This window comes from Anomalospiza imberbis, chromosome 11, assembly GCF_031753505.1.
Source record: "Anomalospiza imberbis isolate Cuckoo-Finch-1a 21T00152 chromosome 11, ASM3175350v1, whole genome shotgun sequence".
In the NCBI taxonomy this organism is placed as follows: domain Eukaryota; kingdom Metazoa; phylum Chordata; class Aves; order Passeriformes; family Viduidae; genus Anomalospiza; species Anomalospiza imberbis.
In genome coordinates this window covers 7,846,622-7,866,390 of record NC_089691.1, presented here as the reverse complement: position 1 = coordinate 7,866,390, position 19,769 = coordinate 7,846,622, and the positions used below count along the sequence as shown (strand labels likewise).

The following is a 19,769-nucleotide window of genomic DNA, read 5'->3' as shown; positions in this document are numbered from 1 at the left end:
CTAAGAGAAATACATCTCAGAAGATTTCCTGGCTCCATGGCCCATATAGAAGTTCTGTGATGGAGAAGCTCTCTTAACTAGAGAAAAGCAACCCAAGGATGGAAGAGGATGTGAAAGAGGTCCAAACAGAACAAGATACTTCCAAGCAGGACTTGTGAAAACCAAAAGATGCAAGACTGTGTTTTTCAAATGGGCCACAGAAGTAGAAGGAGTTTAAAAGGATCTCCTCCATCATCTATTTTAAGGAAGTATTTTCCAAAGCCAAAGTGAAGAGTCTTGAATGTTGATCTGCTTGAGTAAAACAATGGCCTGAAATAGAGGCTTGCTGCCACAGGAAATAAGGTAGCACGTGTAGTTGGCAGAATGCACGTTTTTGGGGAAGTTTTAAGGAAGTGTTAACAGCAAGTACTACGGCCCATCAACACCTGCCTCCAAAAACTGGAAAAGTGACTCAGTGCCAAAAAACCCAAGAACCTAACTAAGAAAACACAACCACAAGAAGATGGTATTTCTACATTTTCTAGATTGAAGTAAATTATTCACAAAAGAGATCAGAACTGGGAAACTCTTTTTTTTCCCCCGCTCCTTTTTCTTAATATATGCACAGATAAGTGTACACACACACACACAGACATACATCAACTGCAAACAGTTCAGAGGGAAATTACCATGAACAGAGTGAAAAAAAGCCAAAAGAAAAATGCAACTCAGTGTAAATAAATGCTTTATAACCTGGAGATCATGAACCAACTAAGGAATGTGCCTTCAGTTAAACATCCATGCAGCCTATTTACTGAAAGGGAATTTAGAGACTGTGATGAAAAACACTTCAGGCTGTCAGCTTGAAATAAGGCCACAGCCTGTGAGATGAGAAAGAAAAAGAAAAATGACAAAAGAAGAAATGGAATAATTGGAATGTCTTAAGGGAAAGTTAAAAAGACCCCAAAACTCAAACCCAGAACCCTCCAAATACTCATTTTTGTCTACTCGGCCCTATTTTGACCTTCACTGAAGCAATTTAATTCTTATTTTAATTAGAAACTGGGGAAGGAAAACAACCTATCAGGTCACACCTAATTAATTTTCTCACCCATGTATGGCTGATTTCCATACAAGAATCTTGAGTGGACTACATTGTCTTCAGATCTGATCCTGAAAATACTTACTCCGAGCATACTCCCTATGAAATCAAGCCGGATTACAACTGGTAACGACCTCAACACCCAGCAACAGGGACCTCGTGGAAGAGTTCTCCAAGCTCAGTTCTATTCTGAAAAATAACCTGATAAAACCAGCAATGTTGTCATTTTGTCTTTGTTTCTGAAACGGCTCTAGATCCTGGTCTGCTCTGCTTACCAGTGCCTAAGAGGCAAGTCTACAAAGCTTTTGCTTGGATTTAAAAACTGGGTTAGACTCTGCTGGCCTCTCACCTCCCTGATAATTAAACCCCCAACAATTTCCCTTCTGCTTCACCACTGCCACAGATGCTGCATGCACTAGAAGACTATTTAGCTGCTGCCCCCTTGCCACAGCAGGGCTGAAGGTGAACTCTGCGAGGCAGAATGAATAAACACGACTGCTTGCCAGAACAGGAGCACTGCACGAGGAGGACCCTGCTTCCCTGCCTTTTCCACAGGCTACTCTGCACTGCAGCACGTAACACTGGACACCAGGCCACCGCTGCACTAGGCACGCTCATCATGAAGAAGGACTGAAGAGTTTGAGCTTTTGCTTCCAACGTGACCCAAGAGAGTGTTTGTTCAGAGTTATGAAGGGGGTTGATAAAGTGGATGAGGAAAAAATGGTCATAGCTCCTACGTTTTACCTGCAACGGGTGTCAACTGCTGATTGAGCATTCCCATTGGTGTTGGTGGCGGCACCACCCCCATAAGAGCCCCGACAGGAGTGCCTGCCCGGGGGGAGGAATTCTGCTGCTGTGCTGCTCGCTCTCTCTCCTGCTGCTCAGCAACTTTAGCTGCCCGCTCTGTAAAAGTATTTTAGATTTTCAGTTCTGTTTTGTAACCCAGACTTTCAAAATATTATCTGTTCATTAAAAAGGACTAGTCAGACACTGGCATAGTTTAGTCAAATATAAAGTAGAACAGATGAATCTTTTTTATACAGCATATGATTTGATTTCATGTGGCTGCAGCTAAGACTTTTAGAGAACCTTTCATGAAAAATATTCCACAAAGTTTTATCTCTTTTTATAAAAAATATAAATAATTAAAATAAATAATAAAATAAAATTTAAAAAAAGTTAAAAGAACAAATTTGATGATAATAACACCAGTGTTACCAACATGAAGCAGCAGTCCAGCACTAGGCTCGGTCCGCACAAGGACATGGCAAAACATTCCCTGTTTTGACACCACTGGCTCAGCCAAACCAGCTGCAGCCAAGGCCAGCAGCTCTAGGGTGGATCCTCTACCAGCTGCCGTGGGATCTGAAGCCCCATGTCTGCCAGGTGTGCCCTGAAGAATGCTGCAAAGAGCAGACAGCACTGCCAGCTGGTGGCATGGTCATTTCTGGGCTCCCTGTATATTTTACTACTGATGCAGCTGAAAAGTGGTGGCAAAATAGGGGAGCAATAGTAAAGCTTCCCTAGTGTAGATTGGTACTTAGCTTTTGGAACATAACAAGCAGCAGATTGATAAACCAAAAATATTTTTCTCTGCCTCTTTCTGTCATTTCCCCGTTTGGTCCCCTAGGAGTTTTTTTTTTTTTTTCTGAAGATGTCTAACTCACATTGTGCTGCTCACTGGAGGTCATGTGTGTCCTTTGTACGATGAATCTGGTCATTATCTCAATCAAGTCTCTCACTGTGACTGCAAGAACAAAAGATCTACTGCACGGTAATCTGACCAGAGGACAATTTTATATTAAGGGAAGGGCAAAGGGTCATGGGAAGAAGAAAGAAAATAAAAAATCAAAACCCAAGCAAACAAAAAAGGAGAAATATTGAATGCCCACTCCAGGTGCTTCAGGGGCATGCAAGTTCCTGCTTTATTTACTCTGAATGTTGTATCTGACTGGCACAATGAGGAACAAGGAAGAATAAATGGATACAGGATACATCTCCAGCAATTTTTAACAACAGTGAATGCAGGGCTATGAGTTCTCTCTTGCAGCCGCTGAAAGATGGAAACTGCCACTAAACCAGCAAACAAGGTCCTCAGCCAAACAAAGGCTAAGAAGAAGTTCATCAAGGAGATTAAGTTATGCATCCTGCCAGTGTTACTCGCTTCCCCTAGGACATGACTTTGAACATCTATCACACTTTTGACTCCTCTAGAACCTGTTTGTGCACCTTCTAGCACTACTTCCATACACTCAAAGACCAGTTTCATTTCCAAAGGCATTTCCTTCCTTCTTCCCACTTCTGCAATTTCAGGCAGTGATGACGACGCAGAGAAACTCCTACATTTATGCAGGCAACTCAGATGCAGTTGAGCACAAAATACACAAGATATTTAAAGGTAGATCCTGAAGTAGAAAAATGAGAAAATCCTCTCCAGAGCACAGCAAGCACTTCGGGAAAAGATGAAGCAGTTGTTCTGACTCTCACCTACTTTTGGCCAGCTAAAAAACAAAAAATGGTCAGACAAAAGCAAAAGAGACACTCTGATGAATGAGAAATTACTGCTAAGTGTTCAGCTTCATCAGACTTCAGAGTGCTGAGGTTTGAAGAAGAACCTGATGTAGGACAGTACTCAAGTTTTATCTAGCCCCTTTCCATGCCCTGACTGCCACAGAAGTAACAAATGGAATAAAACTGCCAAAGGGAACAGGAGGAGATAGCTGAAAGTTCAGCCTAAAGCATTCACCCTAATACTCGATAATAAACCCAAATCACATAGGCCAGGACTTGAGATCATTCAAACATTTCCAACACATCTCAAGAGACAGGGAAGAGACCTTCTGCTTTGAACAGAGTTTTTCCTTACAACAACCCTTTCCTTCAATCCCTCTTATTTTACTTTACTTTAGCCATGCAGGCAATTCCAACACAGCCTTTCCTCTACTCAACTATTGCTAAAAAACCAATTAATACCTTGCATGTAAACCAAACAAAATTTTCAGAGGGTTAAAATGGATCTAAAATGTAAACTACTTCTCACCAGAAAATGGCAGCGCCCTTTTTTTCACTGAGATGTCAAACCATGCCCAATCCCTGCTCCCTGGTTCACATCCACACCAGGGAACACAGGAATTCCGTTCCCTCACAGTGCAAGGAGTGGAGTTTCTCCCCTTTCACACATGGTAAGCAAACATAGTTTGGACACTTTGTTACCCATCCCAACCCCTCAAAACCAAGTAAAAGTAAATCTAGTTAAGGGCAGACACCAAGCTAGGGAAACTGCAGCTCAAACCCCAAAAGCTTTGGAAAATTTTAATTGAGAAGGAAGATTAAAATGGAAGCACACAGACAATCATTAACACGGTGGACAAACAGAGCCTTCCTGCAGAAGTGCAGGACTTTAAGCTGCTCTAAGCAAGGAAGCAGTGGCATGCCAGCCATCCTCCTGCTGAAGGATGAGGCTGTAAGGAGGCAGCTGCCAATAAAAAGATCACACATGCACCTAGAAGGGTGTAAAAGGAAACAACTACAGAGCAAAAAGGCCCCAGCAGACTCACAAAGAAAGAGCGTTATCGTTTCCCTCCTCAGCATTTGCAAAGCAAACTTGCGCAGAGCAAAGGGTGCTGTGCTACCCTCCAGAGCTGCAAAGAGGTGCTACTGGAAATTCAGAAAGGACTGAGGTGGCTGAGAGTGGACAGTGACAGCATGCAAGCTTCCAGCCTCAAGATCAAAGCTGCCTTTAAGTTATGAGTGCGCAGAAAACCTATCAAATCTCATTTTCAAAGTTAGAACTGAATTGGGCCGTAACTTTCCCGGGTGTTGAAATGTTCCTATCCAAAGGAGCATTTTTTTAAAAACTAAGTTTCATCAATACAGTAGTTAATAGTGCTGACATGCTTTTAACTAGAGAAGTAACTGTGGATGTCAAACCCATATATTTGGCTTGGGTAAGGGCTGGCTGTTAAAGACCAGCTATATTTTATTTTAATCAAATAAAAGTTAAAACACAGTGACTATTTATCAGAAGGGAGGGAAGGAATGGAAGGAAAGGAGGGAGGGAAGAAAAGGAGGAAGGCAAAGAAAGGAAAGGAGGGAAGGAATAGAGGAAAAGAAGGGAGGAAAGGGGAGAAAGGTCTAAAGTATCTCATGATTATGAAATATTCCTAGTCTTACTTCAGGATACAAAAATCTCTCAACAAAATGAGTTACAACAGTTGATTAATGCTGTACTGAACAACAGGTCCTATTTCCAGTACAGTACACAGCCTCTTAGGACTCTAAGTACTATCAATAATGAACTTTTCCCCACTCCCCTGTAAGCCTTTCTTACCTGCTGCTACAGCTCTCAAGAGCTTCTTGTCCAAAATACCCCTCAGTCCTTCTTTAAGGAAACTTTGAAAAAATATTTTTCCAACTGACGTCTAGCCCAGGAGCTCCATACCCCTTCACTCCTAATTTGTCCCCATTTTCTTGGACTTTGTTAATTTGGTTATATGTGGCAAAGACATTTAAATTATCAGTTGTGCTCCACATAACTGAAACATGCTCTTTGCTCCTCTTCAGTCATCTCTCAGTATGAACTTCTCTTTAAGGTAGGTCCACAACACAAACATAAATATTTTCTTTTATTAAACCTGTCATCTGAACAACAGAAAGTGTTGAGAAAGAAAAAAGGCAGAAAAGAGTTCAGCATCTCAGTTTTTACTTACCTTCATACTCTGCTTTCTTGGTTGCTTCCAAGTTTCTCCATTCAGTTCCTACAAGTCTGCTGAGCTCTCCAAAGGAGTAGTCTGGGTGCTGAGCTTTAATCACAGCTCTCATCTCACTGCTAAACAAGATGTACCCACTCATGTTGATCTTCCTTTTTGATCCCTCCTTCTTGGTGCTGCCCTTAACAGACTTGGGAGTGGACTGTGAGAAAAAGCAGTTATGACCACAAGTGTACAAAAGAGAAGGCCAGAAGAGAACAAAAGGAATCGTGTCATATCACAGATTTTGTCCACTCTTCAGAGATGTTGCCAACAAGAATTCAGTAAAATATTTTATTTGCCATCGCACGTTTTAGGAAAATGCTTCCCCACTTCATCCTTGGCCTTTACAATCCCTACTCTCCCTCATTCCACCTTCTAAATGTTATTTTGCCTGCCAGACCTTCCTTTCTCTCCAGTGTTCACTTCTCATTACGTAAGTAGCCATTTCTCCCTGAAAAACCAAAGCCCAGTTTTGCTGATCACTGTTTACCTGCACCACAGAGTCACATCATGTTCTTATGTTGATGAGCAACAAAAATTCTGCTCTTTTGCTTTTCCTGTTATGGATACTGCCAGTGAGAGCTCCTTGATGTTTTCAGCCACCAAAGAATTAACCTGCTCTGACACCTCTATACTGAGATGCCACAGCTGGAGCCCCTTTTTGAAGGCCTTTCCTGTATTTGTCACAGGAGACCATAATTCATCCATACTCTGACCAATAAGACCCACCAATGTATCTCACACCCCAAACATTACAAATCTGTCACATCTTGAAAAGTGCCATTGTTTCCAAGTACCTGGTGGAGGCAAAAAAGGAAACAAAGATACATTCAACTGTTTCCTTCCTCTCCTGAAATTCTGACTCCTCCTACTTGCTGCTTTGACCCCACAGTTCAACACTCTCCTCTCAGCTAAAAACAAAGTTTAAGTAATACCAAGATGCTTAAAAAGTCTGGCTTATTAATTTAAGCAAGATGAACCGAGGCCCATTTAAATGTAATTCTAAACTTCACAACACTAACTTGCAATCCACCCTTGAAGTTTTCATTATGAACCTAAAGACAACTTGTCTGGAGGAAGTAAAGGGTCCACACAGGGTTTGGGATGACAGAGCAGACACAATTCCATCCTGGCTTCCTGGGCAAGCCCACCCTGGCAGATGGAGAGCACTCAAACCAAGAAGAGGGAAATCTAACTCTATATTTGGCCTCTGATACATCTGCAAACAGAGGCTACAAGATTACCATCTGTTCCAGCCTATGTAGTCCTTGCAACAGTTTTGGTAACAGTCATCTAATGAAAAAGCCTCACCACCAGTTTGGAAGGGCAAACAGGACTTGGAGAAATCATAAGGATTCAAATTTGGTTCTTGCATTCTCTGTTCTTTTCCATCTCCCATCCACACATTTTTAAATGACCAGTCTTTTCCACTGGAGCCAGAAACTGCATATTTACTTTCAGACTTGTTAAAAGAAGAAATCAACCAGGACCCCCTTTCATGTCTTTTCTCAGCCATACTGCTGAAGCAAACAATGAAGCTGCACATCTTTTTTTTAAGTACTTTGACTTGATTCACAGCAAACTGCAGCAGGAAAGCATCACCCACCTATCTGCCAAGCCCCACAATACCACCGTGTCACTTGTCTTGTCTCCTCCTAGATGTTATAAGAGCTTCTTTGTTGGCAGAAGAAAAAGTTTAAAAGTTCTGGAGTTTAATAGCTGTTAGCTAAAATTCCACTTCTATTGGAACACTCTTCAAGAATTTTCAAGCTCCTTATAGAATTCAGCATGTTAAACAAGAGCAGTGAGCAACCTTGCAAGGGAAAATGCATTTGGTGGTTGCCCACATGGCAAAACATCAAAATCAAACCAGGCAAAAGCTTTTAACTTCAGCAACTCTTTCACAACATCCAAAAACATTTCTCCCCTGGGGTCACACCTTTTCAATGTAATGCAGCAGAAATCCACACTGCTGGTCACAAAAGTGTCTGGAACTCCCTCCTGCTCCCAGCAGATCATTCCCATTGTCTCTTTAAGACTGGCATTAGCTTGGATGTGGGAGTATGGTGACACACATACAGGGTACAGGGTTTAATCCAGTTGCAAACACACTTTTTTGGTTAATTGCATTTCCAGCTAAAGCAGTTCCTCACTCTGCTTCCACACTCAGTAACACAAATTCCAGGCCTTGCGTAAGAAAATTTGCATTTGAATTTTATATAAAGACCTGATAGTTCTGAACAAGTGTCACAGAAAACTTCATTATTAGAAACAACACTAATACATAAAAATGTACCCTGGGTTTTCCTCAGCTGAATGATCTCCTTTAAAAATATTTTAGTGGTATGAAACACTATCACCCGGATATCATATTGGACATACCAACATTGTTTTGTGCCATTTACTCCACACACTTATAAACTTCAGTATAAACCCTTTTTTTGTATATGATAAAATGTTACTTTCTTCATTTGGACTGGGAAAAGAATGTGGAATATCAAGGTTTAAAGGATCCTGAAGGAAAGTCCTTACCTGGGGTGGAGTATAAGGCATTATATCCAAATCACTGGCTAAGGGGGCCTGAAGCTGAGGCATAGAAGGTGTTTCAGTCATATCACCTTCCTCTTCTCCCATCTCTTCCATGTCCTCATCACCTCCTTCCAACTCAGCAAATTTTGCTTCCAGCTGCTGAATCTTCTTTTCCAGGAGAGGAGATGGCTCTTTCTGAGGAACTATGGGTTTTCTGGAAGATGGAGGAGAAAGACAAAAAGCAGCTGAGAACAGACTCATACCTTACAGATGAAAGAACTTGTTTTTGAAGAGAAAAATCCTTTTCTTAATTTCTGACTGAACAGTACAGAAACAAAGGTGACTTGAAATGTGCCTGTGTTTCCTTTCAGAACCCCGAGCAGAACTAATTTTGTGTCTATGGCCAGTGTTCATTTCAGTCACTTGTCAGAAGGATTTTTTATGAGTTAGAAGGGGATTTCAATACAAGTACTACATTGCCTTCTATTGTAGAAATTAACACACCAGCTTCCTTAGATTTCACATTTCACTTAAGTTAGAACTTAATAGTCTTATTTTATTAATATGAATGTTCACCAAAAGATTTTCCTTACTCATAATGAGGACTTAAGTATTTTCAATACCAATATCCAAGAGATATCCAATTCAATATCCAAGAGAATGTACCAATCTGATAAAGTAATGACTTTTCTTGAAGTCAGAGGAAGAAAAAGAAAACATCCATTGGTATTAAGACCATAAAAGGACTGATGCTATCTGCATTTCTTCCCAAGAGTGTCATTATCTGAAATTACACCTCTGACTTCTGTGGATGCCCCGGGTCAGGCTGGGATGGGGTTAATTCCCTGCACAGCAGCTGAGAGGTGCCTTGTTTTGGATCTGTGAGACAGTAGGGTGGGTAACACATCCTGCTGTAGCTAGTGCTGAACAGCTCAGCATCAAGGCCTTTCCTTTCCCCACTGTGTGCCCCAGCAGGCTGGGGCTGGGCAGTGATTTGGGAGAGGAGACAACCAGGACAGCTCAGCCAAACCAGCCAAGGGGATATTCCATACTCTGACACTGTGCTCAGCAATAAAATATGGGGAGAAGGAGAGGACAGGGTACATTCAGGGTTATGGCATTTGTCTTTCCCAGTAGCCATTACAGGTGCCAAGGCCCTGCTTTCCAGGAAACAGCTAAACATCTGCCTGCTGATGAAAATAGGGAATTCATTCCTCATCTTGCTCTGTTTGTGCATGTAGCTTTGCTCCACTTTTCCAACTATTTTTAACTTGAGCCAGGAGTTTTTCTTCCTTCTGCCCTTCAGACTCTCTCCCCAGTTCCACTGTGGGGCAGTGACCAAGAGGCTGGGTGGGGGCTTAGCTGCCAGTCCATTACAATCCAGAAGAGTGCTCAGGTGACCCCCTCATTCCCCTCACATTTTTACCTAAAATAGTATATTTCATCATCTACAACTTTCGCAGACAGCGAAAACCTCTTCAACCCCTTGAATTTCTTCATTTGTTTGTCACTTTCGTTGTAGCGGCTCTCGCAAAGAAAAACATCGTTTTCGGAGATTTCTGTTGGTCTGCAGGAGAGGAAGTCTTTGAATGACAGAACGACACACTTTCCTGCAGAAATGAAAGAGCAGGGTAAGAAGGCAGCCACACTTGCAGATCTTTCTTTAGAAGTGTGGAAAGTCCATTTTTTTGCCTGTATGTGTGGAAGATTCCTGGCATTTGGCGCAACTACAGAAAATACATCAATCGATGTTCCAATCAAATAATGCCACTCACAAGAAACCTACAGCAACTTAATGCAGCTTTTGGATTTTTTTAAGAACTAGAGAACCCACAAAATCACAAGCCCCCATGATCACTGTCAGTTACTGTATTTATCACAGCATCATAACTCCAAAACAAAATACACAGCCATCATCTTCTGCCACAAATCAAATTTCAACTTCCCACTCCTCCTTTCAGCTTTGCAGGCAATATGTACTGGAGTTATTACATTAATATGCAAGAATAATGGGAGTTTTCTGTTCTCTGGCTGTAAACAATGTTCACTTTCATATCACACATGTAATTCCCTTATTGTAAAAAAGCTTCCTAATAGTGAATTCTCATCACAGGTCCCACAGGCAGGAATGCATATTAGAAACTCACTGAATGGTACCTCCCTCCCTCAATGAAAAAGACATACTTTGAATCAAGTCTACACAAAGCTTTCAATCACTTCAGATTGTGCAGAAAAAGAAGATGTCCATCAGATTAAAGCTGTTAATAATTACCCAAAATGCAAGTCATGGGACAGGTCTCCTCCAAGTTACTCAGAAACACCTCCTTCTTGTAGAACATTTTAGTTGGCTCATGCTCAGTTTCTTCAGGATGTATAAAGATTGGACCAAAGAAATATGCGGCTCCATCTCGCACCCACATCTTCTCAATTCTGCAAAGAAACCAACCCAGCAACATAAAGGAAAGGCCAGTTCTCCCAGATGAGGCAGCAGGATGTTCAGGAAGACCATCAGTGGAAGATGAATACAGAACAACCAATTCCAACTGTACAACTGAACCAGGTTTTTATCAGGCAGCTAAAATTCCACCTCCATCTCTCAAGACCTTGTAACACTTCACCCACATTTTTTCCCATCCTCTTTTATACCTTTTTACAACCAGCCCCTCTTTTATCCAAGTTATTTTTACAGCTGTAAACTGCAAACAAAGAAGCTGCCCCTACCTCCCTACTCGAGGCCGCACCAGCCCGTGTGATTTGATGAAGACACAGTCCCCAACCTTCAGCCACATGTCATTGTAGCAGAGCTGTTCAAAGTAATGGCAACCAGGTTCCCCATTGGACATTTCTACTGGAACATCTTCTTTGTCCTGCAGGAGAAGAAGCATTTAGAAACTTAAGGAAGGAGGAAAACCAAGCACAGAAATAAAGAGATGTCAGGTACCAGTAAAAGGCTTTGCTCTGTCTTTATGTTAACAATAATAGGTAAGCACTATTTTTGCACACAGCTCTGTGTTCCTTCTTAAATTCTGCTTCCTGAATTTAAACTGCAAAGTCAAAGATATCCTCCATGTCTGTCACAAGCTCTCCTATTTCACAAAGCTCTAATTTTGCCAGAATAGTAATTTACAGGTGGTTTTTTTTTTTAGTTCTAGTGCTTCAAAATAAACTGGCCTGTCGGAACCCAGAATGTGCCTTGGACACTCTTGGATGTTCCAGGCCCAGGTCAGAAGCATTTGAGACCCTGGAATGCAGCCGCAGACCCCTGTGGCTTTGAACCTGATCCATGGAACAATTTACCAACCTTGCAAAAAAACAAGAAATCACAAAAGTTTAAATATTATAGTAAAAGTAGTCACAAAGTGAAAGGAAAAATTTTTAAGCGCTGTACAAGTAAGTTTTAAGCCTTATACAGAGGGGTCTGAGTTTTATACATAAGAGTCAAAAGTTCTAAAATAAAGAGACTTAGGTGTGCCCTGTCCTCTTTCCTTCTTCTTCCTAACCTCCATGTTCTTAGTGATGTTAGCATTCACAAATTAGTTTAGAGTAGAAAGTCACTGTTCAATATAAATAATAGACATTAAAGAAAAACTATAAACATCTAATACGTAATATATGATATAAAAGAGAGCACCAACCCCCTAAGTGTTAAAGTGTGCCCTTGCCTGACTACTAAACAGACCACAGCAGCTCAGAGAGAAATCTTTTAGATAACATACAATAAACTACCTTAAGACCAAACGACTGAAGACTACTGAGTCTGTCTTTAGAAACACAAGTTAGAAGAAAAACTTTTCCACCTTTCCAGCTCACCCCAACCAGGGGTGAGTTCCTACACTGGCCAAGCCAAGCCTTGTCAGCTTTGATGGTTTAAAGCCCAGTAATGTACTTAGGAATCAAGAACTGAATATATGGCCAGGCTAAAAGACAAAAAATGCAATGATTCAACTCTCTTATACAATAATGTGAACACTCCATGTATTGCTTACAAATTCATACCATCTGCCCTATTTAATTTCTTACTTTTTAGTAAAAACTCAAATTGTGCCTCAATTCATCTTTCAGCCTGAGATTCCAGAAAGCCAAGGAAACACAGGCTGTCACACCAAGGCATGGAAAGAAAAGATCCTATGAGTTTTCATTCTCTCAGTAGAATTAATTCCATCTTTTGCCATGAAGTGAATAATTATACTAATACACACTAGGTTTCTGACAAAAGCTGACAATGGGTGTGCTGGGTGCTGCGTTCTCAGAAAAGTGGATTGTTCACATTTTTTTTAGAGATTTATGATATTTTACGAGTCTCTTATTTTTTCATGGCTCTAAATTTCTTTCAGACAAAATTAATTAAGTTTAATTGATTTTAATGCACTTACCTAAATTTATTTGTTTTCTTACTCTAGGTGTAATAAATGAACAATTTTATCCACCATGTTGGACAGAAATACTCTTAAGCATTTTGACAATAAACTACTTAGTTCTCAACCATAAACAGGCCACAAACTATAGAACATTATCTATTACTTACTGCTGCCTAGCTACTGACTGTTTTCCTGAAATACTACACAACAAAGCATTTCAGCACTGCCATGAAGTAAAATTAGACTTGTAGTTCTACTGGTTCTTTAGGCTTAGGGCAGGCTTCACAGTAAAAGAGTAATTTTCTGAAGTAGTAAAAAACCCAAACCAATGCCATCACATGATCACAAGAAATAAGTTTGTAACAAATATTTACACAGTTCATTATCTTCTGTTATGTCCTTTTATATTTTGATTGTGTTACTTTACAAATGTCTGTAATACAATTTATAACAAAAACATTATACTCATTTATATTTTGTTGTCTGGATGTGGTGAAACCCAAGCCATGAGGGCTAACATTTTGTCAATCTCCATCTGTCAAATACAACCAAGGTTCCCCTTGCATACCTTTTCAAGATGAAGGATACTTTCTCCCACCTTACTGTCCTCCAGTGTTTCACTGTGTTTCTCCTCATCTACTTTGTCTGTATTGGCAAACACAGAAGCAACTCTGACCACAGGCAGGGGCACATCTCGTGGGACAAATCTGACAGAGCTCACAGGCATAGTCCACAGTTTAATCTTTTTGAAAGACTTTGTCTTCGCAGAATAGCGCGACTCACACACGTAGACGTCCTCATCTCTGAAGTTTTCAGGGCACAACTTAAAATATTCCTGCAGAATATGAAAAAGGAAAAATATGAAATATTTCAGCAACATCCACACCCTACAGACATACAGTGAACTCCCTCTCATGGCTTCAGTTTTTTCTACGCTTCTCAGCAAAAAAAAGCCTTTTTGCTGAGTTTTCTTCTTCCAGTTTGATATCCAAATTTTACTAAGAATAACAACAAACAAGAAATCCCATTAGCTCCTTCTCTTCCTTTGGAGAAAGAGCTAATTCAGTACAGCCTGGCATGTGAGAAGAGTTAGGTTTTATTCATTTCCCAACACAGTGCATTACCAAGTACAAGATCTGCAGCCTGCAATCACCTTCACAAGATTTCTGACCTTTGACTTGGGAAAAGGACACATCCCCCAAGCCAGGGGTGACCATGAACACAAATCAACCAGCACAGGGAAACTCCATCACCTGGGTGAACCACATATCTCAGAAAGCAAAGGAAGATCCAAACAGCCCACAGAAACAAGTTCTATTTTATTTAGGTGGAATGTCTCTACGTTAGAGTGCCTACAGCTCTACAGGAAATAGCAGAAAGCATTACTTGTTTTATAAATTAGTCTGAACAGTCTCTCACCTTGACAAACATGACTACACATTTGCCTAAAATTTTGCTAACAGGAACTTTACTGTAATAATCACTTTTAAAAACTTCTTTCTCCAGGAATTTTCGTGTTGCAAGATGAAAAGTTTCATTTGGTCGATAAAACCAGCAGCCATAGAGCCATTTCTCGCCTTTAAAACAGAAAACAGCAACAAAAAAGAGAAGAGAGATAGAAAGAAAAAAATGTAAAATGACATACTCTAGTACATGAGTCAAGTACAAACAATTAAAAATTCACTGATTAATCAAATAGCCATGTAGTCATTTATACTAGGAGCAATCTGCTTTTAAACAGGGCAATCTTCAGCTTTTCAGAAAAGGAAAACTTTTTTTTAAAAAGCCTGCCAATTGTTATTTCTCCTGTAAAACCTAACTCAGCAAAATAAAGGAAAAATTCGTTCTTATTTATAGATCTCGACTTTCAGGCCTTGAAATGGCTTTGAAGTCCACACAACAATCACCTGATTATTTAAACAATCTCAGGTAACTGTTTTTAAGTTTTTTTTAATAACTAGTTCTTTCATTTTATGCTGTGACAAAGTACATGATGACAAATTCAAATTGATAACAATGATTTATAAAGAAGTTACGAATATGTACTGTTTTTATAAATCAAAGGAAACCTGTGCCCATCTTTGGTTCAGATTTCTCAACACAGAAAAAAAGTGTTCTTCTGCACCTGAATCACAAGGAGTCCATCCCACTCAGAATCCCATCCCTGCAAGGCTTAGTTTGAAGGTAGGCACAAATGAACACCAAAAAAAAAGCCCTTGCTGTCCCAAGAATTTTCTGTTTGTAATATCCTTTGAAAAACAGCGATAAAAAATACTCACTGGTTCAAACAGTTCTGCAAATAAAATAAGTAACATCTACACAGGAAAAAAAAAATCAAATTGGAAGCTTAAAATAATAATAGTAAGTTTCACCCTAGTGTTTTCCTGCAGTAAGGACATCCTTACCAGCTGAATCCTCCCAGAGCCTCTCGATGCAGACGATGTGAGGCTGCAAGCTGGCCTCTGCAGGCTCCACATACACATAATCCCCCACATGGTACATGCTGTTCTTGAAGCTGCAGTCCTGGCTGTAGGTCCGATGCAAACTTGACAGCCCGGCAGACCCAGAGGAATCTTCACTCTTTTCAGCTTCTTATTTCAGAAAGGGAAAAACAGATGTTAGTAATGTCACATTTCCATGTTAGCCAAGATTCTTGATGTCAGTGCCTCACTTTGAGCCTGGAGTAAGCAGGCTTTATTGCTGCTGACATCTATGAGGGAAGAGGAACGACGTTAGAAAGATAATTTGTGGACAAAATTGCCAACAGCTGTGCTCCTGACTGTGGAAAGGTGCAATTGGGGAGCTAATTTATTCCTTTAAACATGGTGCACAATGGAGCACAGACAAATAACCAGGAACTGTGAAATAAAGGACCTTCAGGGTACGCTTCATGCCCTACAAAATAGTGCAAGCCTACCCCTCTGCACATCCACAGTAGCCAAAACACAAAAGGCTTATCAAACCACTGTTCTTCAGCAGTGTTAAAAGCATGATCATAGGCCATGCAAACACCATCGGTATTTGTCAAAAAGAAAATGAATAAGAGATCAATGGGAATTTCATTGTTAAGTTTATTATCAGCAGAAAGCTAAAGTAAAAAGTAAATTGTTTTCTTTTATAATATCCTTGAAACAATACTCATACCCCAATGTATTCTGATTAAAGAGTTCACATAGGGATAATATTTACCTACATCTCTTTCTTAAAAGCTCTCTGGCCTGGATGATAAAGATCAAAATAAAATAAATCTCTCATAACTTGAAAATAAAAGACTGGGGGACAAGCAGACTATTGAGGTCCTTTCAGCAGGCAAAGCTGCAGCAACACATTATATGTGTGGGTACATTTTTCATTTGGTACATTCAAAATTAATGAAACAAGAGTAGCTACCTCTCTTCTCCTCCTCCCTTTTGAGCTTATCCTCCTCTATTTCTTTGGGCAGCTTTTCCTTCTTTTCCTTTTCTACATCATTGTGAAGATGCTTGGTGGTGTAGCTGAGAGCAGGTGACAGCAGAATCTCTCCATTTTTACAGAGTTCATCTCGAATTTTAATGAAGAACTGCTGAAGTTCCACTGCATCCTCATAGATCTCTGAATCAGTCCTGTACAAAAACATGAGCAACAGGGTAAAAACACAGTTTGTGAAGGGTCAGACAGGAGCCTAAACACACCCATCAATCACCACTCTTTTCAACTGAAAGTTTCACTCTGCCAGTAGATTTCTCTGCTTCCTCATAAGCAGCAGCAGAGACTGGCTTGAAGCCATGAAGCATTAAGTGATGCTTCACCTGTCAGTCCACTGTCAATCTGCATTACAGTTTACCCACAACATTATTTTGGTAGGCACCAGTCCTGAAATGCTAGGAAAATCAAAGATAACTAGTTGTGACCAAGGCTACTTGTCACTGGACCTCTACAATCTGTTAACTTCTGAAAACTTTATTAATAAGAGTACTATTAAAAAACCTCACTCATTGTAACTATCCATACTCCCCTTAGTAGCTGTTTTAAGATCATTTTTTACCTCCTCTCTTCACAGTCAAGCTCTCACCTGCACATTCCCAAAAAGGCAACCGAATTTAAGCAAAACACTACAAGAAGTTGCAAGTGTTCATAGTTTTTGCACCATAACTCACCCAAGAGTGACTGGTTCAAAAGAGTAATTCACTATTTGAACAGTTAGAGCACAGCTCTCTACACTTTTTCAATTTGAAAGTTAGCAGGAATCTTTTTGTCATAAGGTGCTTCTTTGGAAGATTGTTGTCAAAATGATCTCTTAGCAGAAAACTAACTTCTTCCTTGTTCTCAAATCACAGCAAGTGTTCCACTGAAGACCTGATAGAGCTTTTGAGATTTAGTTTTCCAAACACCCATATCAAGGAAAGTAAACACCTTAAAAAACTTCAGCCTTTGTCTAACATTAAATGCAAGCCTCGTGATAAAGATACCTGAAAAACAAGGGTTTGCTCACCTGTTCATCCTCCGTGCCCTCTCCAGCACCTCAAACATGTTCTCCTGGAACAAGTCCAATCTTCTATATCGATTATTTTCAACATTTTTTCGGATAATATCAAAAGTTAGAGGAGGTTTATTTGGGAAGTTGGGATCAACAGCAGGAATCTCAGCTAAGGAGTCGCTGTAGCATCTGCCCTCATCATCCTGGTGGCTCATAACGGACACAAAGAGGTTATGGATAAGTTCCTGAATCAGCAAAGTGACATTGGGCACATGAGAATCCTCATCTCCTTCTATTTCTCTCCGAGTTTCAAGCAAAACTTTGTGGAGGACCAGGGCATCTTTGTAAATCAAAGACTCCGGCTCATTGTACGTGCAAGCGTTATTGAACATCATGACAAAGTCCTCCACCATGGAGTCGATGTCCTGGTACTTATTTGCCATCATGTGGCTCCTGATTTTCTCCATGTCCACGGGCTTTTTGATGGTGACGTAGTAGTCGGGGAGCTCGGAGCGGGAGGGCAGCCGCAGGAAGATCGCGCTCAGCCGCCGCCCGCGCTTGTCCGTGTAGTTCTTCACGGCCTCGTACACCTCGTTCAGCTTCTGCTGCATTGGAGTCATGTACTTGGACTTCTTGGGAGAAATTCCACTTTTCCTACCTAACACGACAAAAACAAAAAAGGAGTTCAAACGGCAAAGCTGAGAACTTGCACATTTCTTTGTCCATCTCTAGTTTCCACCAGAGAATTGTTCATGGGAGAAACACTTCATGATGTGAGCAGAAGCCTCACAACATGGAGCCTGTTCCAAGCTACAGCTCCCTTTATTTTTTCTAACTCTAGGATTTTTTTTAACGTTCTTTTTGGCAAAGACAGAACATGTTGCTCCATGCTCCACCTGGCAAAGGCCTCATCAGGCTTCACCATGGAAAACACCTTTTCCTGCCTAACAGCATTAACAAACTCCTCTAAGCTCATTTTGATTTTACAGCTCTCCATGAATTTGTCTCTGCAGCTGCTGAAAATCCTGTCATCACAGGGTTTTGCTATCACTAAAATTAAGTATTCAAAATATTATTTTTATGCCAAATTAGAAAGGATTATTATAAGTAAAATGTAAATTAAGGCCTCCCATGGGATTATCAGGTTGGCTTTTTGACTAATTCAGGATCTCTGTTACTGCACTGCACAGACTCTGTCTAACTCTATACCTGTACTTTACCTAGGAGCTGCCCATTTAATTTGTAAGAGTTATTTTCTTTAAGGTTTTTGTGCAATTTTATCCATCTCAGTTTGCTCAGTTCTCAACACATATTAAGAGAATATAAGCTTTGAGAAGTAGCAAGGTTGTAAAGGTAACAGCTTGAGGAACTTCACTTCCATGTTCTTCATGGCTTTCAATAATCTGCCAGAGTTCACTTTTTTAAAATCATTCTGTGGGAATCCCAGACATTTAACCAGTGAAATCAAGAGATTTGCTCAATTTGAGAAGCCCCTTACTTGACTGAGCACATAATGCACCATCTAACATTTGGATAACACTGTATGACTAAATCTTAATCCTTCCACCCACTCCCAAGTCTTTTTTCTTCACTTTAAATTACTTTTCTTAGGAAACACTACATGCAACAACTTAATTCTATTGTATAATATAGACATGTCATTGCTATCAAGATTTTGAAAATACAATTCTACTTTCTTTGTTTATGTTAACAACTGTACAGAACATGTCTGTTCTAAAAGGAAGATCTGTTCACCTGTATTGTGTTGTAAGTATTGAAATGAGACAAGGCAATGATTATCTTACTTAGCTTTAGTTTAGGGGATGCAACATCATCGTCTTCAGCCAAGGGTCCCAGCTCCTTCCTTTTTTCTTTAAGGATCTTTTCCAGCATATGGGCATCGTTGTACACCTATTAATCAGTAAAGTAATCAAAATCCAACCAAAACAAAATTTACTGTGTTTACTAGTTAAGAACTAACTCCTAAGAAACACTTCAACTTTAGTTTGGAGAAGCTGAAAGCAAAATGGAGTATTTTATTTAAAGTGTACCTTTGATAAATAAGCCTTTCTTTTTAACTGACACGGGTAAGCAGAGCTGATGACACCCTCTGTATCAGGGAGCTACAAGTGTTGAAAAAATTATTCACTTAGGATGCATCTTTATTCCAAAGACTACAAAATGGCAAGGGGCAGCTGTGTTATCAACTTCCTCATCAAACTCTTCTGCTGAGCAATGAAAGATCCCTTGAACCACTGAGATTCCACCAAGGCACAAGGGACTAGAACAGTCCTGGGTCTTCAAACTCAATCCTGGTGATGAAGTGCAGCTGCTGACCAAGTTCCTTATTAGAAACAGCTGGAGGTTCCTACCACCACCCTGTTTCACATCATTTCTACTGCCTGAGAAACATCACAATATAGACACACCCAACAATATACTTGTACATGAAAACCATATCCCTTTCAGACTCATTTTGCTAAGCTGAACAAGTCATGTCTTCTAGTCTGATCTCCTACACTCTCCACTTCCATGAAAACAAAGCTGTTTTCCTTCTAAGACACCCTCTCTCAGAAGTTCTGAATATTTCTACT

At 40.2% G+C, this 19,769-nt stretch overlaps 1 protein-coding gene across 19 annotated transcripts in view; it reads right to left on the bottom strand.

Annotated features, from left to right (window-relative positions):
- PBRM1 (polybromo 1) overlaps positions 1–19,769 on the bottom strand; it is a 56,686-nt gene that overhangs the window by 9,480 nt on the left and 27,437 nt on the right. For 12 of the 19 annotated variants that reach the window (XM_068201671.1, XM_068201665.1, XM_068201674.1 and 9 more), the window contains 11 exons: positions 18,981–19,086; positions 17,191–17,833; positions 16,110–16,321; positions 15,125–15,310; positions 14,139–14,296; positions 13,288–13,554; positions 11,083–11,228; positions 10,634–10,791; positions 9,788–9,971; positions 8,365–8,575; positions 5,791–5,992 (listed from right to left, as the gene is read on the bottom strand). In XM_068201671.1, coding sequence (XP_068057772.1) covers positions 5,791–5,992; positions 8,365–8,575; positions 9,788–9,971; positions 10,634–10,791; positions 11,083–11,228; positions 13,288–13,554; positions 14,139–14,296; positions 15,125–15,310; positions 16,110–16,321; positions 17,191–17,833; positions 18,981–19,086 — 2,473 coding nt within the window. Of the gene's footprint in view, positions 1–1,166; positions 1,283–1,825; positions 1,985–2,748; positions 2,846–5,790; positions 5,993–8,364; positions 8,576–9,787; positions 9,972–10,633; positions 10,792–11,082; positions 11,229–13,287; positions 13,555–14,138; positions 14,297–15,124; positions 15,311–16,109; positions 16,322–17,190; positions 17,834–18,980; positions 19,087–19,769 lie in introns of those variants that run through there. The other 7 variants (XR_011002970.1, XR_011002972.1, XR_011002971.1 and 4 more) reach the window with 5 other exon arrangements.